This window comes from Eschscholzia californica, unplaced genomic scaffold (assembly GCF_041429995.1).
Source record: "Eschscholzia californica isolate CP2 unplaced genomic scaffold, dmEscCali1.0.p SCAF_2, whole genome shotgun sequence".
Lineage (NCBI taxonomy): Eukaryota > Viridiplantae > Streptophyta > Magnoliopsida > Ranunculales > Papaveraceae > Eschscholzia > Eschscholzia californica.
In genome coordinates this window covers 19,936,075-19,961,156 of record NW_028238309.1, presented here as the reverse complement: position 1 = coordinate 19,961,156, position 25,082 = coordinate 19,936,075, and the positions used below count along the sequence as shown (strand labels likewise).

Sequence of the window (25,082 nt, the reverse complement as noted above, 5' to 3'; positions counted from 1 at the left end):
GAAATAAAAAAACATAAATTCAATAGCCCAAACAAGATGTACCCAAATAAGATCATCCATGTCCAAACTCATAAACTAAGCATACCAAAAGAATTGTATCCATCGATTTTTTTTTGTTGTTGAAAGAATTGTATCCATTAATAAGTTGTAAAGAGAGTAACCATAAAATTCGATTGCGTATGTAAGTCGTGATTCTTCGACCAACTTTAAAACATGAGTTGATGTATAACAATACAATGACCCATGTGATTGCACACAAACAATACACACATTTATGTACGTGTGTGAGTGTTTGTATTAATAATTCACAATGGTTGTTTGTGATACCAAAGCAAAGTTTACAAGCAAGATGCTGTAAAAACTAGGCGAGTAGGCCTTCCATTTCAGGCAACTGACACTCTTTCAACCGTACAAAACAGTGCTGCCATACTTAGCATAAAGCTAGAAATCTTGTCATTATCCCTTCCTCCTCTGTTAAATTCCACTCATTATCTTATATCTTTTCACTAGATTTTCACAGTTTCTTTCTTTTGTTTTTTCATTGCTTACTTCATCATTTTTCTCACCCAATGGCCAATACTATTACCCATCAATGTATATTGTACACTCTCTCTCTCTATGATTCTCTCTCTAAGACACACACATGAACACTTTGGAGGATTTGTTTTTCTTTGTCTTCTCTATTCATCTCTTTCTCTACCCATGTACTAGTTAAACCAAAAACAGCTGAAAAAAAGTTAAAGCTTATGTCTGAGAAAATGCAGTTCACTCTACCAGCCATAAACAGGAATCCAAACAGCAAGATTCCAGATATTTTGCTTTTGATGATTACAGAAAAAAAACAAATCAAATCAGAGGTGAGAGAGTGAGGGAAGACAAAGAAGATCTGATACAGAGAGTGATGGGTCCTCAAAAGCCTGTAACAGAAATGAGTGCCTCTTCTGCACCAACAGTAATTTCTTTATTATTTCTCCAAACCCATTTCTCCATCTTCTCTCTTCTTAACTCTCTCTCTCTCTCTCTCTCTCTCTCTCTCTCTCTCACTCTCTCTCTCTCTAATAAATGTTTATGAGTTCATACTTCATATGCACCCACATCTTTGTACTAGATTTTTCTGGCTTTTTGACTCATTTCATCAGTGGGGTTTTCTACTATTTATTGAAGACTCATTATTGTTTTTGAGTCTTTAAAGTTTGTGGGTTGAGTGAGAAAAGGAAGAGGGGTTTATGAATGATTCTTCTTTAATAGGGTCTCAAAATTGATGTTTTTGGTTCTCTGGTCTTTTGGGTTGTTAGTGGTGGTGTAGAAGAAAAAACTAATTTCTATATTCATGAAAAGAGAAAGACCTACTTTCTAAATGTGATATATTTGATTTTGTGATTTGATAGAAGTGGAAAACATCACAACATGTGTTAATTCCTGTTGGCTTTTCCTGTTGAAACCCTAGTTTCAAACCAATTAAAAGGGTATGAAGATACAACTTCCTCTTTTGCTTCTTTCATAGAGTTGTTTTTCACTTTAGATTTTCTTTTTCATTTTTTGTAAGAAAACGTTTGTTTAGTGATTAGTCTATCACAACTTCTAACTCAAAACATATTGGCAATAAAGAGACCTCTAAATCTTTATACTATTAGGCACGACATTTCGATTTGTCTATGTGGGACTATTTTCACGTGCCCTCTCAGTGGTTTTAACCTCGTATCATCATTCGATCTATCATATCTTGGCTTAGCTCTAATACAAATTTCGAACATTCAAAATAAAAAAATAACTGACAATGAGTTGAGCATCAGTCCTAAATTATATAATAATTGCGCGCGAAGCTATGTCGATGGGAGATTATTCTCACAAGACAAGGGTAAAAAATGTTATCAAGTAATAATTTTGTTTTTGAGTTGTCTTACTTTTGATGTTAATCACTGTTCAAAAGAAAGGAAAAAGGAAAATTTCCATTTTTATGTACTTGGTTGGTGAAGAGAATATGTATAAATTAATTGTTGGTTTGGTTGGTTTGATTATCTTATGGAATTCTGAGCTCAATTTCCACTCTTTGTTTACAGGTTTTGAGGTGCAAATTGTAGTTTTGGCAGCTCATTCACTTTGGGTGGTTGCTGTTTTGCTCTTATATTGGAGGTTGGTCACTGTACATGATTCCTTCTTGTTCTTAACTGTAATTCTGGTATTCATCTTGGATAATATCTTCAAACTTTTGAGGTTTAAACTTTAGGGTTTTAGGAGAAAACTGTTATAGTTACTAATTGTTATTAGTTCAAAATTTAGCACACAAATATTTGTTCAAATACTGTTCAAACTGTCATGAATTTCCTACAAACTTGAAGTAGTCTCCCATTAACAGTTTGATTACGAGTGAAGTTTTTTTGTTTCGTATGTTAAATTGTTATGAGCAATGTTACCTGGAACGTCGATAGTATGGGTACCCATGTATGTTGCCCTACCTTGTTTAGTATGTAGTACACTAGCGCTATACCACTTAAGTTCACTAGTTTGGATATCATTAGCTTTTAGATTATCTTCTGATTTCTACGATACATATAATAGACGCAGCAATAGGTTTCGCGCCCCACATTTAGCCCTCTTTGACCTAATTGGGTCAAATGGCTTGGCAACCTCGGTTTCGGTGGTACCTATATTCAAATTAGGAGGTGCCTAAAGAATTCCCCTAACATCTAGTAACTCAATTCGTTTTCTTACCTAGTTAACTCTATAGATGTTCACAAGAGATTGGGTTAACTAAGGCTGAAAATGTTTGTACAGAAAATTAAAAGTACTGAATCATCTAAGTATCCACGAATTGTAAGGAAGCAAAATACGCGGTATGGACGTTATTGACTACCGTCAAGGCGCCAGTGATCCTTCAACTTTTATTACATTTTGCTTGTTGGTTGTCAAAAGAGAAATCACATACTGAATTAGTATGACATGAACTATGATCTACTAGTTTGTTGCTTGTCAAAAGAGAATTCGAATACTGAATTTGGTATTGTTGCCTTCTGTTTCTCAGGTTAATTAGTATCTTACTAGTTTAATGGAGGATGAAATGTTCAATTCTTCGGGTTATATTGATCAAAATCCCATGGTTATCGATACAAACATGTTTGGTATGGGTTCATTAGTTCCGCTAGATTCAACCAGTAACACCCAGATTATGTCTTCGCATTCAACACTTCAAGGAGAACCAATATATGATCTACACTTCGAAAATTTCAACCCCATTATTGATCAAGAAACATCAGTTCTAAGAAATGGTTCTTTAAGAAGTTCAAACTTGAGTTCTAATCATGATCTTCAAGAGGAAACCTATCGAGGACCGCCATTTTCTGCTAATTGCCTTGGTAATGGTTCGCGTAGAGGTTTTGATCTGCACGAGAATTTTGATGTGGTGAAGATATCCTCTATGTCAGAATTACCATTGGAAAATCTGAGTTCTTACACTTCACATGAATTTGATATTGATACTTCAAATATTTCTCTTGCCAGCTCTTCGAATTGGGATCATCGTGGATTTCATAATGTTCACGACCTTCTAGAACCGATAAACTGTGCAAGCTTTAGCAACCAACCGGATATCAAATGGGGATTTGAAAAATCTTTGGGTTCTTCCGAATTTGCAGGAAAAATTCACACAGGACTAGTATTTCCACCACGAATTCTCAATATGCCAACTATCCCAGATTGGCCCTCAGAAATAAGTTGTTCCGGTTCTCTAGGAGACGTCGGGTTTGGTTCGGAACAAGCCTCTAACTACGAGGAACCATCTCTTGATCTTAGTTCTTACAGACCAATCATTCTCTCGCATGAATTACCGGGTTCCAAATATGTCCAAATACTGCAACAAATACTAGCTGAAGTTGCAAGTTTCTCACTTGGTGATTCTGAAAACATATATGAGTCACCCGAGCCGTCTAGAACCGGGACAGATACATCATTTTCTTCAAACTACTTTTCCGAAACGGGTAACTTACTAACTGGGTCTGATGAGCTTTTCTCCTCTGAAGAAAGCCGGAATAAGGACAGTCGAAGAATTCTCGAGATACCACACCTTGAAGTTGAAGGAAAGAAAGCTCAACTTGTGGCTCTGCTACAATTGGTATGTGTTAATGGAGTATATATTCTTTCTTCTCTGGTAGTTTTGATCTCTTTAAAGGCTTAGAAAAAATTGGATTCCTTTTATTGATTTTCAGGTTGATGATAAATATGACCAAGTCCAAGATGAAATTAACAAAGTAATATCTGCATTTCGAGGTGCAACCGAGTTGGGTGCACAAATACACGCTCGTTTTACCCTTCATACAATCTCTTCGGTATATAAACACCTAAGGAACAAAATTGAAAGACAAATCATATTGAACGAAGAATGTATTGGTCGTCAAAGTGCAAAGGAGGAGACATCGGTTAAATCTTCTATCATCCAAAATCAATGGGCTATGCAGCAGCTCCGGAGAAGAGGTCAGCGTTTATGGAAACCACAGAGAGGGTTGCCCGAAAAATCGGTCTCAGTTCTACGAGCTTGGATGTTTCAAAACTTCCTTTACCCGTAAGTTCCTTTATCCGTAAGTTCCTTTATCCGTAAGTTCCTTCACTATACCCCAAGATCAAGTTCTAGTCCTCGATTGGCCACTACTGGCTTTGCCCGATACAGAACCCCAGATAACCGAAAAAGAAAACTTAGTAATCAAAAGAGAAATAAACAAAGACATAGTTTTAGTATCGGTTTCATTTTTGTTTCAGTAGTCGATCATAATTACATGGTTATCATTATCAGGTATCCAGACGACACGGAGAAGCATCTACTCTCCATAAGAAGCGGATTGACAAGGAGCCAGGTAATTTTCACAGCTCAAACTACATTTTATTACACAAGAACTTACATTTATAGCAACTTATTATGCATCTCATAACTCTTTTTTATGATAGCTTGTGAAACGATCTCAAGTTCGGATTGTTATTCTTCAATTTCAGGTCTCAAATTGGTTCATTAACGCGCGTGTTCGTCTTTGGAAACCAATGATAGAAGAAATGCATACTGAACTTCACAATAAGCAGAACTATCAAGCCGAAGAAGAGATTAGCAGTGAACACAGCAAAAACGCAGTCATACACGACCAAAGTTTCCTAATGAACCTATGATGGTACCAACCATTGGAGATCATTGGTGAAGAACTTAGAGTTGCAGTTCCTCTGAGCAAAGAACTTGTAAAATCTTTGTCTGATAAGATGAATATTAGCTACTATATTGTCAATAAAGAGGCTCCTGATTATACTATAGGAGTCAACTAGCTTGTTAATTCAAGTGGTTAGTAAGTTTAATATCCATATAATTCCAGAGCCCTCAAAGCTGTTAGAATAATATATATATATATAATAGTTAGGGGTTGTTTAGTAATTTGCCCTTTGAGGGCCTTTTAGTCTTTTATCTTTACTATATATTGTTATCTTGTAAACCTAATTTATCACTAATGAAATCCCTAGCTTCCTTTAGAGTGTTTCTCTTCTTCTTCTCTTCTCTTTGAATATTGATTTCTACATGGTATCAAGAGCATTAGGGTTTGATTTTTCTTTTTTGATTTAGAGAATTTGGGAGTAGCTTTTCTTTTGAAATTAAAGTTGGTTTTGTGGGATTTGATCCCATTAATACGCAGGCAGCAAAGAAGAAACTATTGGACGGTTTCGGTCAAGGGATTTGCTTGGTTTTGGTGGGAAAGGATTTATAGGTAGTTTTTTTTTTGAGAAGTGGTTTTGGTTTTGAGTGGGAATTAAAGGATAGGTTGAAAAGTGGGTACTGGTGCTTGCTGGATTTGTTTAGTAATTTGCCCTTTGAGGGCCTTTTAGTCTTTTATCTTTACTATATATTTTATTCTAACACCCTCCCTCAAACTCACGGTGCGTTGTTGAAAAGCATCGAGAGTTTGCTAACTAAGAAACGAAAGCGTGGAACCGAGTGTGACTTGGTGAACAAGTCAGCAATCTGCATAGTTGATGAGACAAACGGCAAATTGATGGTGCCTTGAGCAAAATGATGTCGGGTAAAGTGACAATCAATCTCAATGTGTTTGGTGCGTTCGTGAAAGGCCCTCAAAGGGCAAATTACTAAACAACCCCTAACTATTATATATATATTATTCTAACACCCTCCCTCAAACTCATGCTGCAATGACTGATCTTTGGGATCAGTTAGCTCTTACAGAATCCGAAGAGTTGCAGGCTTGTCCTCCTTATATTGCTCGTAGGGAGGAAGGTCGTTTGGTTCAGTTTTTGATGGCTTTGCGTAGTGATTTTGAATCAATTCGTAGTACAATTTTGCACAGTAAGCCACTTCCGTCTATTGCTAAAGTTGTAAATGAGCTTATGGCTGAAGAGACACGTCTCAAGTACCAAGCAAGAAAAGGCATTCTGCAAACACCTACTGAAACAGTGTTAGCTGTACATTCGAAGTCAAATCAGAATCATCAGAACAAATCCTATACAAAAGTTGCTATGGATGAATGCAGCTTTTGTAAGCAAAAGGGTCATCGGAAGGCTCAATGTCCCAAGTTAACGAACAAGTCACAACAGAATCAGAGACCTCAGAAGCCTTATCAGCATAACACAGCAGCCGTTATACCGCCATCTGACTCGTCTGGTTCTAGTGGCTCGTCTTCTTATATGCCCAAAAGTGATAATGTGGTTGATCAATTTCAAATGTATCAAAAATTTCTTGCTATGCAGCCACATGCTATGTCCACCTCTGCTCCGCAAGGCTCTTTAGCTCCAAAGTCTTCTAGTACTACATTAGACTCACTATCAGATCAGTTTCAGAGATTCTTAGCTATGCAGCCCCATGCCTTGTCCTCTTCTGAAGGTTTGTTTTCTCTTATTTCTTCTTCAGGTATGCCTTCTTCAGTTTGGATTTTAGATTCTGGAGCCTCTCGCCATATGTCCCCTGACGTATCATCTTTTGTTTCATTAAAGCATATATCTGATCTTCCAGTCCGAACGGCTGATGGTACACCAATGTCATTAGGTGGTATTGGTTCTGTTGTCACACCTAATCTATCTCTTCAGAATGTTCTTCATGTTCCCGAACTTACTTTAAATCTTGCTTCTATTGGTCAGTTGTGTGATTCTGGATGTTTGGTTTTATTTTCTTCCACTGGTTGTTATGTGCAGGATGTACAATCTCAGAAGCTGATTGGGACATCGCTCTGAATTTTATGATATTTATCAACAATTTCAAGCCTTAGTTAAAACACAATATTCCTCTGTCATTAAGTGTTTTAGATGTGATTTAGGTGGGGAATATACTTCAAATAGGTTTCGTGAATTGCTTGCTATGGATGGAACTGTCCATCAATCTTCGTGTACAGATACTCCTGAGCAAAATGGTGTTGCTGAAAGAAAGCATCGGCACATCGTTGAAACTGCTCGTTCTTTGTTATTGTCTGCCTCTGTTCCTAGTGAGTATTGGGGCGAAGCTGTTCTCACTGCGGTAAATTTAATTAACAGAATTCCAACTTCCCACTGTTCAGGTTTGTCTCCATTTCAAAAATTGACAGGGCATGCCCCTGACTACTCGTCCTTAAGAGTCTTTGGGTGTACTTGTTTTGTTCTTCGTCCTCGTGTTGAGCGTAGCAAGTTATCTTCTCGTTCTGCCATGTGTGTGTTTCTTGGTTATGGTGAAGGTCAGAAGGGTTATGGATGTTATGATCCAGTTACTCATAAATTTTATGTCTCTCGTCATGTTGTATTTTTAGAGCATATACCTTATTTTTCTATTCCTGCCAATGCTCATGATGTGACTCCCTCTAACCTAATCCATATTGATCCTTTTTCTGATGTTTATGATACTCCTACTGCCCATGTTGAGCCTGCTGCACCTGATGTTGTTGATGCTCCTCTCACTTGTGATGTCCCTCCAACCCCTACGGCTGACCAAACTCCTGATGAGATTGCACATCCATCTCGTTATCCTCATCGTGTTCGTAAGTCCACTCAGTTACCTGACTATGTTTATTCTACTTTTTCTCCTTCTTTTACTTCTTTCTTGGCATCTATTCATTGTCATTCTGAGCCTTCTTCCTATAAGGAGGCAGTTGTTGATCCTCTTTGGCAAAAGGCAATGGCTGAAGAACTCTCTGCTTTGCATAAGACTGACACATGGGATTTAGTACCTTTGCCATCTGGTAAACGTACTATTGGTTCTCGTTGGGTATACAAAATTAAAACAAAGTCTGATGGGTCTATTGAGCGGTACAAAGCAAGACTAGTTACTAAAGGGTTTTCGCAGGAGTACGGGATGGACTATGAGGAGACTTTTGCTCCGGTTGCAAAAATGACTACTGTTCGTTTGCTTATTGCAGGTTCCTCGGTTCGTCAATGGCATATATCTCAAATGGATGTTAAAAATGCTTTCTTAAATGGAGATCTTCAGGAAGAAGTTTATATGACTCCTCCTCCTGGTGTTTCACATAAACCTGGAGAAGTTTGTAAGCTTAAGAAAGCATTATATGGTCTCAAACAGGCACCACGAGCTTGGTTTGAGAAGTTCTCAACTGTGGTTACATCTCTTGGCTTCGCTTCTAGCAATCATGATTCGGCTCTTTTTGTCAAATGTAGTGTTGCAGGTCGCATTCTTTTGTCATTGTATGTTGATGACATGATTATTACTGGTGATGATGTTGATGGTATTCGATCTTTGAAGTTGCAGTTAGCTAGCCAATTTGAAATGAAGGATCTAGGCACTCTCCGTTATTTTTTGGGGATTGAAGTAGCCTCTACCCCACAAGGCTATCTCCTCTCTCAGTCCAAATACACTGCAGATATTCTTGAACGTGCACGTATCAGTGATACTCGGACGGCCGAATCTCCTATCGAGTCTAATGCTCGTTATTCTTCTACGGATGGTACTCCTTTGGCAGATCCTACACTATATCGCACTATCGTTGGCAGTTTGGTTTATCTCACTATTACTCGTCCAGATATCGCATATGTTGTGCATGTTGTTAGCCAGTTTGTGGGTTCACCTACTACAGTTCATTGGGCAGCTGTTCTCCGTATTCTGAGATATCTTCGAGGTACTTGTTTTCAAAGTCTCCTTCTTTCATCGACTTCTTCTTTGACTTTGCGAGCATATTCAGATGCAGACTGGGCGACCGATTGCACAGATCGCAAGTCTATTACAGGTTATTGTGTATTCTTGGGAGATTCTCTTATTTCTTGGAGGAGCAAGAAACAGACTGTTGTATCTAGATCATCTACTGAAGCTGAGTATCGTGCTATGGCATCTACCACAGCTGAGATAGTCTGGTTACGTGAGTTACTTGCAGACATGGGTGTTTTGATTTTAGAGCCTACTCCTATGTATTGTGACAATCAAAGTGCTATCCATATTGCGCATAATTCGGTCTTTCACGAACGCACCAAACACATTGAGATTGATTGTCACTTTACCCGACATCATTTTGCTCAAGGCACCATCAGTTTGCCGTTTGTCTCATCAACTATGCAGATTGCTGACTTGTTCACCAAGTCACACTCGGTTCCACGCTTTCGTTTCTTAGTTAGCAAACTCTCGATGCTTTTCAACAACGCACCGTGAGTTTGAGGGAGGGTGTTAGAATAATATATATATAATAGTTAGGGGTTGTTTAGTAATTTGCCCTTTGAGGGCCTTTTAGTCTTTTATCTTTACTATATATTGTTATCTTGTAAACCTAATTTATCACTAATGAAATCCCTAGCTTCCTTTAGAGTGTTTCTCTTCTTCTTCTCTTCTCTTTGAATATTGATTTCTACAAAAGCCATGTACTTATTTGTAATAGAGTTGTTCTTTCTTCTGTACTTCCCGTAATGGGGTTATGATAACTGTATGTTTTTCTGTTTTTGATGTATATAAATATGAGCATTTTGCTTTTCCATTCGAGTTGACAACATTTTATATCTCCATTCCTAGGTGGCTAAAATAGAGATCTTCAATTTTTCCTATCTGTCAAGTTCCACTTGAGATTCTCAATTCCTAGGTGGCTAAAATAGAGATCCTCAATTTTTTTTTTATCTCCATTCCAAAACTCTAAATTATGTTATTTACTTATGTGGCACAGTTATTTTTGTAAATAAATAATTAGTTATTGAGGAAATATAAAAGACTCGATTTCTATTGGTTGAAAAATAATTATTGATGAGTTGGACAAATAGAGATACCTCAAGATGACACTCTAGAAATAGAGTGTTGCATTAGAGACAGTTTGTTCTTAAAAACTCCAAAAATCATATATTGCACTCAGAGATTTTTTAGGTTGAGTGTTGCATTGGAGATGTTCTTACAGCATCTCCAATGCAAAATTCAAAAAAAAACTTTAAAAATCCTATGTGTCGAGATTCAAATGTTAATCTCTAATTTTTTCGTTCCTATTTGTCATGATTGAGATCCTCTATTCGAAGGACTTCTCCAATGCAACACTTTAAAACTCTAAAAATTGCTAGTGTGGCATTTTTTTTCATTAAAAGAAATACAAAAATCCCAATAATTTCAACCAATATATTCTCGCCAAAACCAATCTCACGAATGTTTTCATTTTGGAAGTCGACATTTTGGAGGGAAGCCGTATTAATTGTTCGACCAAATTCATTTGGAGACTTGTAAGATTACTGAAGTTTTTCAAAATTTTGCTTATCTTTGAAGGTGTATTGTTAGAATAATCATCAACTGTTGATAATATCTTCAAACCCTTGATTTTATAGATTGTTTTTTATATTTTCATCTCCAAACCCTATGATTTTACATAATATCATATTCTTTCAGCCATTTGTTTATTGGTACTAATCTCTATTAGGTATTTATTCTACTTTCAATTTCGGTTCTACTGTTTTCTAATTTGAGTTTCAATGGTGGCCTAATTCTTCTATGGATTCTTTTATTGTAGGTTGAAATTTTAAAGAACATTAATTTTGATTTATATATCGAAGGACCAATATCTTTAGCTAATCATACTTTCTAGGATTTTTTCCTATAATCTAACATTTAATAGAGTTATTGAACCAGAATTTTCATTATTCTACTAAGAAATAAGGAGAGAGATTTTATTATTAGGATTCCAGAAATCAAGAAGAAGCGAAACCATACCTTCTTAGTTTGATTGAAAAATTTAGAGAACAGAAAGAATTGAGTTTTAAGAAACTTGAATTTTGTAATCTAATATCACAAGAGAAACAAGCATCATACCTTCAATTTTGTTGTTTGGGATAATGAAGAAGAAGTTAAGAATTAAAGGAAGAAGATGAAGATGACGTTAAAACATGAGAGCAATTTTTGGTGAGGTTTGGTTCAAAGCAGTGAAGAAAAGAGAGAGAAGAGACCGAGCAGCCATGATTCCTTTTTAATTGTGTTCCGTAGTTTTAGGTAATATTAATTATTTGTTTGTTTGTTTTTTTTTATTATATGAATATGCTGAGTTGGCACTTAGAGATATCTCAAGAGGACACTCTAAAAATGGGGTGTCCTCTTGAGATATCTCCATTCCACCCTCGACACGTCATCTTTGAGATTTGAATTAGTTTTGCATTGGAGATGAATTTTAAGATGAAAACTCTAAAAGTCCTATGTGGCACTCCGAGTTTCTAAGACTGAGTTTTGCATTGGAGATGCTCTTAATCTAACACCGCCCCTCAAGTTGAGTTGGGATTCGACAGAGAGAGATTGATACAAAGTTCTTTATGCTTTGCTTTTTGCAAACTTTTAGTAAATATATCAGCAATCTGGTTTTAAGTCGGAGTAAACCATACTTGTAATCAGGGGCGGCCTAGGCCCAAAGCCACCGCTTAGCCCCCAACTCCTGCTGGAACACATGAGGCTCCCAAAGGAAACGAAAAACAACGGAATACAGTATATAAATAACTAAACATTAAAGGAACACATGTGTACATTTAGCTAAGTTGGCAGGTTTTTCTTTCAACACCCAGGAGATCATGAGTTCAATTCCCATTGTCTTCACTTTTTGTTGAAATTTCTTCATCATTAATACAAATTAAATTATTAACCTTTACTTTTAGGAAGTAGTCTTTTTTATTCGTATACCAGTAAAAAATAAAAATATTGAAGCAGATGGCGATGAGATTCAAACTTGCTTCTTTTGCTTGAAAATTCTCAGAGGTTATCAACGGGGCTAGTATACATTATATGCTTAGTTAGCTATATTTGTTTGTATGTTACTTCACCTCCTGCCTTTTTTTTTAGTAAATGGACCCTTGGTGGTGGGGGGCCAATACGGGCGCCTTGTCTGTAACTCCACCACACGACCCTGATCGATGTATTAAGTTTCGAAAACCTTTAGCATTCTCCAACATCCCATTTTCATTCAAAAAATTACCATAAAGAATTGTATCATAGCTAGTTTTAGAAGCCATTGAGTTAAAGCCGTCTGCAAAATAGAAAATTTGATGAATGATAACAAAATGCGACAAAAATATATAGACTTTCCTTGAAGGAAATAAGCGTGATAAATGAAAAAAGAATGAATAATTTGTTAATAAGTTCTTCAATAATAATTTTATGAAGTTTTGTGGCTGTAACAGATGTCCTCTTTCTCTAATATTAGTAGAAAACTAATATCACCCTTTTTCGTGGAAGTTTTGTGACGCCCCGTGTCCCAAAATAGACACGACCACGCCCCGGCAATTCACAGACGAGACTAAAATCCGGCAGAGTCTCCTCTGTAAATCGAACCGGTCGCACCTGCAAAACCTGTCATGCAAACCATACATTCGCATAAACAAGAATAAACTATGTAGCGGAAGCTAAACAAACCCAACTCAGTTTCGGGTCGAAACCCGAACCACAAACATATAAACGCCTCATAAAACACCGATACAACTTATAAACAACTCTAAGTTTTACGTATATACATATTAGAGTTCAGTTCTGCAATAACTACATAACTTTAAAATAACGAAAAATCATATAAAACGACATAACCCTGCTAGCCTCGTCAGACAAGATCACCGGCTGGAATACACACTCCGCCTCGAGGCTACAACCAAGAACCTGCACACTAACAACTGGGAGGGGGTCAGAATACTCACCGACACGAGTTATTCTGGTAGAAGACTAATCCAAAACCCATCACGTTTTCAAAAGTTCATTTAATAAGTTGTAAACATCATGACAAAACGAGTTATCAAACCAGTTACTGTATATACTATATACAAAACGTTTTCCTTAATCTAACAAGCAATAGCAGTGATTAGCTGCCCACCCATGGTGCGCTCCCAATAAGAGGAGAGTTCCTCAGGAGAACCTAGAGTGCGTTAGATAGTACCAGCCCATTTATGGCACTAGCTAATGCACTACGTCTCCTCGAGAAAGAGACTTACCCCTAGCCGGTAAGTCCCTCTCCCACTAAGGGACTCCGCAATCATTGAAGAGTTTACCTCATGATACATATATACCTTAAGTATCTAAATACGTTTTAGATCACTGAGTTCGAGTAATAGAGCCGTCCCCCAACACCCATGGTAGGACCTGAACCTTACTCTCTTCGGTACCCTGTCATGCATCTAATGCAAACTTTCAAAATCCATTTACTTTCGTATATCAAAACCATATTACATTCGATTCATTATCTTATCAAACACGGAAGTGGAACAACCAAGAGTCATATCGCCACAAAGCAGAGGGATTCCCAATAATTAAAAGAAAACAATGAAATCTTTAAAACAATAGCAAAACCGCTAACTCACGAAGACTTCAACTATAACCGAATATCGATTCATCTTCTAACTTCATAACCATGCCCAATCGGGGTCGATCAATCACTGTTTGAACTGACTTATAACCTTAACATTTAGTCATTAGATGTATTCCCCAAAATCCAAGTGAATCGCCTTTGAAGTTTGCAAAAATACAAACAACAAAGCAGAATTTTTCCTAACTGCGCACTGTTCGGTAAAACAGTCATAATTCTTTCGTCCGATATCGAAATGACTTGTACCATACCTTTTCGGAAAGCTAACAACCTAAGCTACGACTTTCGCGTTTTATGAAAGTACGTACGAGCAACATATCAATCCCAGATTGGCTCGGACAGTAGGTTTAATTCAGTCCCTCGAGTTGTCGTTCGATCGATAACCTATATCACATAATCTCTCTAAAGTTTCTTTTATATCAAAATTGTATAATTCTCAACTAGATAAACCCTAAAACAACATGAATCATCAAAATCCCCAATTTTCATAAACCTTAAACCCTAGAATTAAGAATTTTGACATTAAATCATCGAATTGGTTGATTTCTTACCTTGATTCGATTGAATTCTAGTTAGGATAGCTTTCCCTTGATCAATCCTTCACAAACTTCTACAAATTCGAAGCAACAAGACTCCATTAAAATCAAACAAAGCTAAAATTCTGTCTGGAGAGAGAAATAGGATCTTACTTACCAAAATTCCACAAACCCTAGCTTGAATCAACTCATTGAAGTTGAATTCAACAAAAAATCAGATTTCCCCTTGAAATCAACTTGAAATCTCCATAGAAATCGAATTTTCTTTCACCCAAACCCTAACCCTCAATTTCTGTCGAGCAAAAGAGGGATAAAAGGTCTGATTTTTCTTCTCTTATCCATTCCCACGGATTTACAGTTAGGTCCCTGTTTTTGTCCCGATTGCAAAATACCCCCTAAATTGTCTTCTTTGCTGATTTGGTCCCTCTTTCGACTTGACCTAAATGTCAAATAGTCCCTAAACCAACCTTTTAAAACACGGGATGTTACAATCCTCCCCCCTTAAAGAAATTTCGTCCTCGAAATTTTGATCGACTCACACTTTATCTCAATGCATCTCTCGAATCGACTTGTTTTCCTTTCATCGTTTTTTAACCAAATCATACTACAACTCGTCTTCATCATTTCCCACTATAATGATGAACTTCTGACCCATAAATTGATTCTATAAGAATTCCTCTTGTTCTTGTTACTTATGACCTTACTCAGATAAAATCATATCGTTCACCACTCTTACATTCTTCATGCATCTGAATGTTCGGATCAATCTACAAACCCAATTTTGTGGTCTTTGCTGAAGTCATGGTCATACCAATGTGGTCAACATACTTCTTAAATGGTCTAATATGTAGTTTCTTCATCACTTGATGGCATTTCCCATATTACCGGTTCACCTAGGTTAGCTACTCCTGGCAATGCCTTCATATGAGAATCACCTGCTCGAGTGACTTAGGCTCATAAATTTTACCACTAGTCCATATATATCAAACAAATTGACCACATATAGCATCCTTCCCAAATGAGCCGATATATACATGTATCTTGTAAAGTTCCTTAACAGTTCGTTGTTGTCGATCGTTGTAACCTTGTGTACAGTCAAATACCAATCACACTTAACCTCCTCATACTGTTCAGTCTTCGATACTTCAACATCATCAATATGTCGACCAACCCAAAACTTATCATCAAAACCTCTTAACCCTTGGTTATGCTCTTCTACCATCTTGTACAACAATGAAGGAAATATACAATCTTACACCATCCCGAGTCTTCCTTTCGCGAAAAAAAACAAAACAAGAAACGAAAATCAAAAGAAACAAATACATATATAACATCTTTTATTCTTGGTAGTTTTTAATCTTGAAGCTTTTAGACACCTAATCTTGGCCAATTTTATCTTTCCCTAAAGTCTAGAGCAGTCAATGCTCTACACTATACAAGACTTATCGGACAACAGAACTAACTGCTCTGATATAGGTCACCAGAACTAACTGCTCTGATACCAACTGTGACGCCCCGTGTCCCAAAATAGACACGACCACGCCCCGGCAATTCACAGACGAGACTAAAATCCGGCAGAGTCTCCTCTGTAAATCGAACCGGTCGCACCTGCAAAACCTGTCATGCAAACCATACATTCGCATAAACAAGAATAAACTATTAAGCGGAAGCTAAACAAACCCAACTCAGTTTCGGGTCGAAACCCGAACCACAAACATACAAACGCCTCATAAAACACCGATACAACTTATAAACAACTCTAAGTTTTACGTATATACATATTAGAGTTCAGTTCTGCAATAACTACATAACTTTAAAATAACGAAAAATCATATAAAACGACATAACCCTGCTAGCCTCGTCAGACAAGATCACCGGCTGGAATACACACTCCGCCTCGAGGCTACAACCAAGAACCTGCACACTAACAACTGGTAGGGGGTCAGAATACTCACCGACACGAGTTATTCTGGTAGAAGACTAATCCAAAACCCATCACGTTTTCAAAAGTTCATTTAATAAGTTGTAAACATCATGACAAAACGAGTTATCAAACCAGTTACTGTATATACTATATACAAAACGTTTTCCTTAATCTAACAAGCAATAGCAGTGATTAGCTGCCCACCCATGGTGCGCTCCCAATAAGAGGAGAGTTCCTCAGGAGAACCTAGAGTGCGTTAGATAGTACCAGCCCATTTATGGCACTAGCTAATGCACTACGTCTCCTCGAGAAAGAGACTTACCCCTAGCCGGTAAGTCCCTCTCCCACTAAGGGACTCCGCAATCATTGAAAAGTTTACCTCATGATACATATATACCTTAAGTATCTAAATACGTTTTAGATCACCGAGTTCGAGTAATAGAGCCGTCCCCCAATACCCATGGTAGGACCTGAACCTTACTCTCTTCGGTACCCTGTCATGCATCTAATGCAAACTTTCAAAATCCATTTACTTTCGTATATCAAAACCATATTACATTCGATTCATTATCTTATCAAACACGGAAGTGGAACAACCAAGAGTCATATCGCCACAAAGCAGAGGGATTCCCAATCAATGTCACCTCCCAGGCGAGCGGTCAGGGTGTACGGCCCTGAGCCTCGAGTTGGAGGCACGAGCACCAATGGCCAGCAAGTGAAGCACTCTACTCCCACAGGTCTCATGACTAGTGTCGCCCACCTCACAGGTCTCACACGGATCACAACCGTGTCCACATGTCACCTACCCTCAATGGCTACGTGCCCGTAGGTTGACATAATCCGCAGTCGGGTACATACAACAAAATCCCAAGTAGTTCGCAAACAGTTCGAAAAACATTTCTCACATCGCATCAAAACAATTCAAGCATATTTCAATTCATCACTTAAATATCGAGTTTCATGCTCCCTCAATCTAGTTATAATGACGCATATATAACTGTAGAACCTAAAATATTTCATTATCTATAAAACCATGCTAAGAAATGGATTCAGAACCCCTACCTGGCGGTACTTCTGCTCCGCCGAAACCGTAGCATCATCGTCAACGATAAGCTCCGGCTCCCCCCTCTACCAATCCATAAATAAAAGAGATAAACATTAGGTTCTTCGATAAGAACCTTCATACGACAAAAACAATAATTAAAAGAAAACGATGAAATCTTTAAAACAATAGCAAAACCGCTAACTCACGAAGACTTCAACTATAACCGAATATCGATTCATCTTCTAACTTCATAACCATGCCCAATCGGGGTCGATCAATCACTGTTTGAACTGACTTATAACCTTAACATTTAGTCATTAGATGTATTCCCCAAAATCCAAGTGAATCGCCTTTGAAGTTTGCAAAAATACAAACAACAAAGCAGAATTTTTCCTAACTGCGCACTGTTCGGTAAAACAGTCATAATTCTTTCGTCCGATATCGAAATGACTTGTACCATACCTTTTCGGAAAGCTAACAACCTAAGCTACGACTTTCGTGTTTTATGAAAGTACGTACGAGCAACATATCAATCCCAGATTGGCTCGGACAGTAGGTTTAATTCAGTCCCTCGAGTTGTCGTTCGATCGATAACCTATATCACATAATCTCTCTAAAGTTTCTTTTATATCAAAATTGTATAATTCTCAACTAGATAAACCCTAAAACAACATGAATCATCAAAATCCCCAATTTTCATAAACCTTAAACCCTAGAATTAAGAATTTTGACATTAAATCATCGAATTGGTTGATTTCTTACCTTGATTCGATTGAATTCTAGTTAGGATAGCTTTCCCTTGATCAATCCTTCACAAACTTCTACAAATTCGAAGCAACAAGACTCCATTAAAATCAAACAAAACTAAAATTCTGTCTGGAGAGAGAAATAGGATCTTACTTACCAAAATTCCACAAACCCTAGCTTGAATCAACTCATTGAAGTTGAATTCAACAAAAAATCAGATTTCCCCTTGAAATCAACTTGAAATCTCCATAGAAATCGAATTTTCTTTCACCCAAACCCTAACCCTCAATTTCTGTCGAGCAAAAGAGGGATAAAAGGTCTGATTTTTCTTCTCTTATCCATTCCCACGGACTTACAGTTAGGTCCCTGTTTTTGTCCCAATTGCAAAATACCCCCTAAATTGTCTTCTTTGCTGATTTGGTCCCTCTTTCGACTTGACCTAAATGTCAAATAGTCCCTAAACCAACCTTTTAAAACACGGGATGTTACAAGTTTGAATCGATTTTCTTAAAGATGTGAACCTCTTTGAGGGGCCAAAGGGGATGTTGTTAGAGGTACTCCCTTTTAGGATCGGGAAAACGGTCCCCGAGCATGTGACCTGAAGGTGTCCGCAATGACCAACTCAAAAGAGAGGATGTCCTAGCCCAGACGGGGCTGCCCGTTTCCCACCCCTGCTCCCTTTAGTTGGAAAAGGAGATTCCGCGAAGGCCTAAAGTTATTGTGTTTTACCTTTAACATCATTATTGATCTAACTGAAGACCCACTTTCAAGCAAATTTTAACCTTCATATCATTCTTATCAAATATAGATTTCATAGCTTCAAATACCTTCTTTTTCTTCAATCTTGACGATAAATTTCGAGCTGGGCCGCTTGAAATTGGTTTGTTTTAGTATTGAGGGTAAGTATTTTAATGACTCTTGTACTCCTTAATTTATATTTCTCAGTTGTAACAAAAAAAAAAGTAATTCACCCATTTTCTTGTCTGATTCGTAATAAGTACTAGGCATAACCCGTGCCTTCGGCACGACTACTTCCTTTAAATATTTTAGGCGTTTACATAATGTATTTCTATGGGTGTTCATTGGTTCGATATCCAGTATTTTGGAATCATCCGTTACCAAACCGCTCATGGTTTGGTTAATGATTTCTCAAACCGTTACTTAACCTTTCATAGTTTGATTCGGTACTATATTTATTTTTGAGATGACGTAAGCCATCAAAATGTTCATTTATAGATTTTGTAGGATCAAGAAGTCGGAAGCAACATTAGATACACACAACTAGACCGAACCAAACCCACTTACCGAACCAAACCATTCTTTTGGAGTTTTTCCAGCAGACTTTTTGAGATGACGTAAGACATTTGAGTAGAACCACCTCCAAATTCAACTACTCCAAATGTATTGGAGTAATTATGTCCCACTGTCTCAATAAGTAGTTTATGACGACCTATGGTAAGGAGATTACACTAACTTAAAATTGTACACCAAAATGTTCATGTATAGAATTGTGAAAGACTTCCATCAAGATATTCATTATAGATTCTGGAAGACATAACAAAGAGGTTATGATCTCGAATAATTTAAAAAAAAAACAAAGAGGATTATTAAATTAAATTACAAGTAACTTGTAGATTAAAACTCTGAAAGACTTCCATCAAAATGTTGATTTATAGATTCTGGAAGACATAACAAAGAAGTTATGTTATCGTATAATTCTTTAAGAAATCAAAAAGGACTAATAAATTTTAGGTAAGTTGTAGACTAAAACATATTCCAAGATATTAATGGATTAGGATGGTCAAAATGCACCACTATGTATATTTTTTAGCTCAATAACAGGTGAAAATGAAGTTAGAAATATAATAGTTACCTTACAACCAGGAAACAATAATAAACATGGTACTCAATTTCAATCTATAGAAATAAGACACAAGGGCTATTGATGTATGGTTGTATTAATAACCTCACTAACAACAAATTTGTCTAGCAATAATATCCAATCTGGTTTTAAGGTGCGAGTGTAAATAACGATTAGTGTATAAGGTAAAAATGGTGAGTGTATATAACATTTCCCTTGAGGTTTTCTCAAACTTTCAAGAGAATAGCTTATGCACCAGGTCATTGAAGTGTATCCAGACACAATTGTACTAGAGGCATAAAATAAGTTGTCCCAACATAAAAAATGGATATAGATGAGGCAAAGAGAATAAGTTATAAAAGTATGCATCACAGGAGACTTTCTTCATGAGTTTTTTTTTTTTGAGGCATATTCATGAGTTGAAGTACTCTATTTTTTACAACATAAATTGATGTATTGACTCATCCATTAAAACACTTTACAGCTTTCAACCAAAAAAAATGTAAAACACTTTATTTTAATAGTCAAAGTTAATCTATGTGTTCTAGCAAGTCTATCATGTCTGTAGAAGGTTAATCGTCGACAGATCTTTGCACAAGTGACATGCACCAAAGTCATTCATGTGTCGTTCATCGACTGATATCGGTGTAGAGTATGATAACGAACATCTCTCTTTATGCAAAAGTGAACTGAACGAGGGTTTAAACTCAACTTAGCCACGTCTTTTTATGTTTTCACTCGTGACGTGCACGACATGATATATTATTTGTTGGTGCGTGCTACCATGCCCAATAGCCAATTTGTGCACGACACGACTGTTTAGAGATGGTAAGGAGCATCCTCTTCATACTGAAGTAAATTGGATGAGGAGTTCAAAGTTAACCGCGTCAAGCTATTTTATATTTTTACCCGTAATGTGCACGACACAACTTATTATGTGTTGGTACCTGCTAACATAGCCAACCGGGCCGGACTATTTTAGAGCACCTCTACTCGTTAACCATTTCAACAAGAAAACAAGGATCACAAGAGTGGATGAGTAACAAAAAAGAAAAGAAAAAGAAAAGAGTGGGTGAATAAAAATGGTTACCAGGATAATACGTAATTAATGAGAAAAGGAAGGGAAATATATCCGTTTCCTTTGGTCAAATCATCTTCTACCACATAAACAGAAGAAAACTTCCAGACGAAAAAATGCCGGCCGGAGAAATCCGTTATCCTACACCACCTGCAACTCCAGCCCTAAACCAGCCACCGTCGTTTGAGATAGTTGAAGATGAATCATGGTTATGGCGTCAAATCAAAGCCGAAGCTCGCCGTGACGCTGAATCAGAACCAGCACTTGCAAGTTATCTCTACTCAACCATACTTTCTCACTCATCACTTGAACGTTCTCTCTCTTTTCATCTCGGTAACAAACTTTGTTCATCAACTCTTTTATCAACTCTCCTTTATGATCTTTTTCTCAATTCATTTTCCACCGATCCTAATCTCCGATCCGCTACTGTCGCTGATCTTCGTGCCGCTCGAGTTCGTGATCCAGCATGTGTTTCTTTCTCTCACTGTCTTCTTAATTATAAAGGGTTTTTAGCTTGTCAAGCTCATCGAGTTGCTCATAAACTTTGGACTGAATCACGTCGTCCTCTTGCTCTTGCTCTTCATTCAAGAATTGCTGATGTTTTCTCTGTTGATATTCATCCTGCTGCTAAAATTGGAAAAGGGATTTTGTTTGATCATGCTACTGGAGTTGTTGTTGGTGAAACAGCTGTGATTGGTAATAATGTATCAATTCTTCATCATGTAACCCTAGGTGGAACTGGAAAATCTGGTGGAGATAGGCATCCTAAAATTGGGGATGGAGTTTTGATTGGTGCTGGTGCTACAGTTTTAGGGAATATCAAGATTGGTGAAGGTGCTAAGATTGGAGCTGGATCAGTTGTTCTGATTGATGTTCCTCCAAGAACTACAGCAGTTGGGAATCCTGCTAGACTTGTTGGAGGTAAAGAGAAACCCTCAACTCATGAAGATGTACCTGGGGAATCAATGGATCATACATCTTTCATCTCTGAATGGTCAGATTATATAATTTGATTTCCAATTTTACATATTATCTTACTTAATGTTATCTATATCTGTTGCTAAGAATCTTTACGCCATGCTAGTTTGTCTCCCATTATACTATAAAAGTAATAGAATAATGTTATGATTTCTCTTCATTTTATCAAAGATGACATTGCTATGTGATTGAGACTTTTGTCTTTTTAGGGCAATTCTTTGTTTTCGAAACGATAAATGGTGAATCATATAATAATGGGGTGGGTCTCATTTAATCTATTATTGGATTGGATGGCTAATGTTTTTTGTCAGAGAATTGGGTTTGTATGATAGTAAATTTTGATGATTCATACTCAATTAACCCATTAATTTTGATAGAAAATGGCATTTTATATCTGGTTTTTGTCGAAGAAGGTTTATGATATCTTAATTTGGTGTTTTGATTAGCTTTTATGTTGATTTGTGAATATAATATCTCTATATGATAAGAGCTTTGTATTGAAGAAGATTAATGATTTATTAGTTGGGTGAGTTTCAATTAAGTTGTAAGTTGGTTGCTTTGTGTATTTGTTTGCTAATGTTTGATCAAAGAGATTGTTTGTATATGTCTATGTAATATAGAACTTTGGTAGAAAGATTATCAAATACCAGATATCGTGAAAGTGTCAAATTTTTAATCCTTTTTTTCTATTTTTCTATCAAGGAAACATGTCTAAATGATAAAGAACTTCTCCATAGAGGGTATATGGTTTTTTAATTGTCGATTCTCAACTAAGATATAATTTAATTTAAGATTTGGTTAGTCGTAGTTTGTAAATATGAGCATAAGTTGCTGATTATAGAATTGGAACATGTTTATTTGCATTTATGCTGTCGTTTGAGCAGATGACATTGTCGTATAGTTGTTTTTTTTAGAGATGAAGTAGTTCGTGAACATTATGGTTTGAATTTGAAATGAGATACGTTTTCGTTCACTATTGTTACTTCAGAACAGCAGAATGATTTGCAATTTTTCTCAATTCCTTGTGTTAAAATTGAAACACGAACTTGAATCCACAATATTTATTAGAAGAAGAGAGTTGATTAGAACTAGGGTTTCTTTATTTTGACCATTACCTCTAACTAAAGTGAGTAGGTGTTGCCTCACAAGTCACACCAGTACTTGAAATACCTAATGTCTTACATTAAGCGATAAGACCTCTAGACATATAATAAATTAAAGCAGAAGAAACACCATTTGTATCTGTCAGATGATCAAGCCATGAACTAGTCTTTGTGTAGTTGGGATGGCTTCTTATTCTTACTGAAGGTGAGGTTCCTCTTCTTATTTTCATTTGTTTCATGACTTTTGCTGCTATATAGTTGATATCGTTTTATATTCTTCCAATATATTGTGCATCAACCCATCCACGATATGCACAGCCACAGGTATAACTATTAAAAACCGAAATTTCTGATATGCTGCCCATATACCCAAATATCGACTACGTACAGATTTTGCCTGGGCATGTCTACCCTCTTTGCATTATATATTCATATTTTGGTAATTGATGATATTGTCCTTTATAAAAGTACTAGATGGACAGAAATTAGGATCAGCAAGTAGAGTTTATGTCTGGCTGTTGATAATTTCCTGAAAATGAGTAGTTGCTAGTTAAGGTATGATCCTTTTCGAGGCTGTAAAGGAACATCTCGATCAGCAACATAAAAATAATTGAGGCGAACAGCTTCGGTAAAATTTTTCTGTTCTATAAAGATCCTAACTGGAGTGACTTCTATTTGCAAGTATATGTAGTATTAATCAGGATTGGAAGAAATAACATGTGAAATGGTTTTGTTTTTTTTGGACATCTTCGAAGGAACTGACCATCTAAGGATCTCATAACCTATATAGAAGAAGACATTCGTTGTAGTTGCAAATGTATTTTTTAGCCAGCAGAACTCCTACTATGTTGGTTTATTTGCGAACAAACTCATCTGGTAATCTGGTATATGTGAAAGTGATGGTTATATGATGTTAAGGGTGATTCAAGCCAAATTTAAGTTAAGTGATTGATTTGGATTGAAGGTTTTAGGATTTCTTGGCATGTTTACTAAGTTGGTATCTAAGCAGTCTGGCTTGGCCGAGGTAATAGTGAATCGACTGGGGCTCGACCAAGCCAATGGTAGATTATTCTGCAAGACTTCATGGTCAAGAAATTGCAGCACAAGGTCTGTATGAATATGGGTGATTTGACACTGTATTTTAGCTTGTTAGCATTTGAGTTGGCATATCATCTTTTGCATTAGCTGTTAGAATGGCAATCAATATTGCCATGATATTTTGATAGAATTCATGGCTATTGAAAGCTTTTGCGAACCTTCAATGCAGAATTCTGTGTAAATCAAACCAAAATTGTATCCTTTGAATTTGCCATGTTATATACATGTCGAACTTTTTTTTTCTTTCGTTAAGAGAAACATGTAGAACTTAAGGATAGAAATCTCAAGCCACTAATGTAAACAAAATAATAATCTCAACCCCCATATATAAATACTAGAAGGGATGAGAGGAAAAACCAAAGTAAAAATACTCTGTTTCAACAAAAAAAAAAAGTAAAAATACTCTTATTATTGGAATAAGTAGGGAAAGGTAAGATATCATATAATCAAGTGAGCACGGGTATTTATAGTAACATTGAGGAGGTGCGACGTGGTAATCTAAGATAAACCGTCTATCCACATCTCTAAACCGCCCATATACACGAACCGCCTGAACAAGAGACTTGAGTCTAAAGCATGTAATTGTATTGACCATCTAATCGGTTGGTCAATAGGCAGGTAATCCTTTAAGCACCCATGAAATTTGTCTGACTTTGGGCATCCACATCAACTTTTTTTTTTTTTTGTTAAAGGATCCACATCAACTTATACTTTAGGCAGACATATATAGCACTCCCCCTTGGATTACCAACACATGAAATATCTTTTTCATTAAAACCTTATTAGAAAAGTTCACTTGGACAAAAATCTGACGAAGGAAAAAGAGTACAATAACATAGATGTTGAGTGGCGTTGGATACGTGAAATTCCGCCTCGTGAAAACCTTGCCAGAAAAACCCAATGGGATAAAAACTAGACGAAGGAAAAAGAGTACAGAGCGTAGATATCCAGTACTAACAATGTGAAAATCTCCATA

The 25,082-nt window shown here is 36.7% G+C and overlaps 2 protein-coding genes and 1 long non-coding RNA gene across 13 annotated transcripts; 2 read left to right on the top strand and 1 right to left on the bottom strand.

Annotated features, from left to right (window-relative positions):
• The first annotated feature begins 228 nt into the window (after positions 1–228).
• On the top strand, positions 229–9,914 carry LOC147556761 (uncharacterized). Of its 8 annotated transcripts, none has more exons than XM_086657708.1 (8): positions 589–952; positions 2,061–2,133; positions 2,803–2,867; positions 3,023–4,108; positions 4,203–4,555; positions 4,784–4,844; positions 4,981–5,358; positions 9,798–9,914. In XM_086657708.1, the coding sequence occupies exons 4-7, from the start codon at positions 3,047–3,049 to the stop codon at positions 5,146–5,148; spliced, it is 1,644 nt and encodes a 547-aa protein (XP_086513834.1). In that variant the 5' UTR covers positions 589–952; positions 2,061–2,133; positions 2,803–2,867; positions 3,023–3,046; the 3' UTR covers positions 5,149–5,358; positions 9,798–9,914. The 8 variants fall into 8 exon arrangements, with proteins under 8 accessions (XP_086513828.1, XP_086513829.1, XP_086513834.1 ...); XM_086657709.1 differs by having other exon boundaries at positions 2,776–2,834; XM_086657705.1 differs by having other exon boundaries at positions 619–1,466; positions 2,776–2,834.
• Positions 9,915–12,785: 2,871 nt separating this feature from the next.
• LOC147556760 (uncharacterized) lies at positions 12,786–18,349 on the bottom strand. 4 transcript variants are annotated; one of them, XR_015233578.1, is made up of 6 exons: positions 18,146–18,349; positions 18,004–18,062; positions 17,259–17,324; positions 14,430–16,203; positions 14,288–14,346; positions 12,786–13,088 (listed from the first exon to the last, which is right to left on the bottom strand). It is a non-coding gene; the product is annotated as an uncharacterized LOC147556760 (long non-coding RNA). The 4 variants fall into 4 exon arrangements; XR_015233577.1 differs by having other exon boundaries at positions 12,786–13,050; XR_015233579.1 differs by lacking the exon at positions 12,786–13,088 and adding an exon at positions 13,698–14,120 and having other exon boundaries at positions 14,430–15,889.
• A 1,704-nt stretch (positions 18,350–20,053) lies between these two features.
• Positions 20,054–22,088, top strand: SERAT1;1 (serine acetyltransferase 1;1). The gene has a single exon (XM_086657700.1). It carries the CDS (start codon positions 21,044–21,046, stop codon positions 21,938–21,940), a length of 897 nt encoding a protein of 298 aa, XP_086513826.1. The 5' UTR covers positions 20,054–21,043; the 3' UTR covers positions 21,941–22,088.
• Positions 22,089–25,082: the final 2,994 nt, after the last annotated feature.

Coding starts and splice junctions, on each gene's coding strand:
- LOC147556761 (XM_086657702.1), top strand. CDS start 3,047: ATGGAGGATGAAATGTTCAATTCTTCGGGTTATATTGATCAAAATCCC. Junction 4,556..4,783: donor TTTCAAAACTTCCTTTACCC/GTAAGTTCCTTT, acceptor TATCATTATCAG/GTATCCAGACGACACGGAGA. Junction 4,845..4,980: donor GCGGATTGACAAGGAGCCAG/GTAATTTTCACA, acceptor CTTCAATTTCAG/GTCTCAAATTGGTTCATTAA.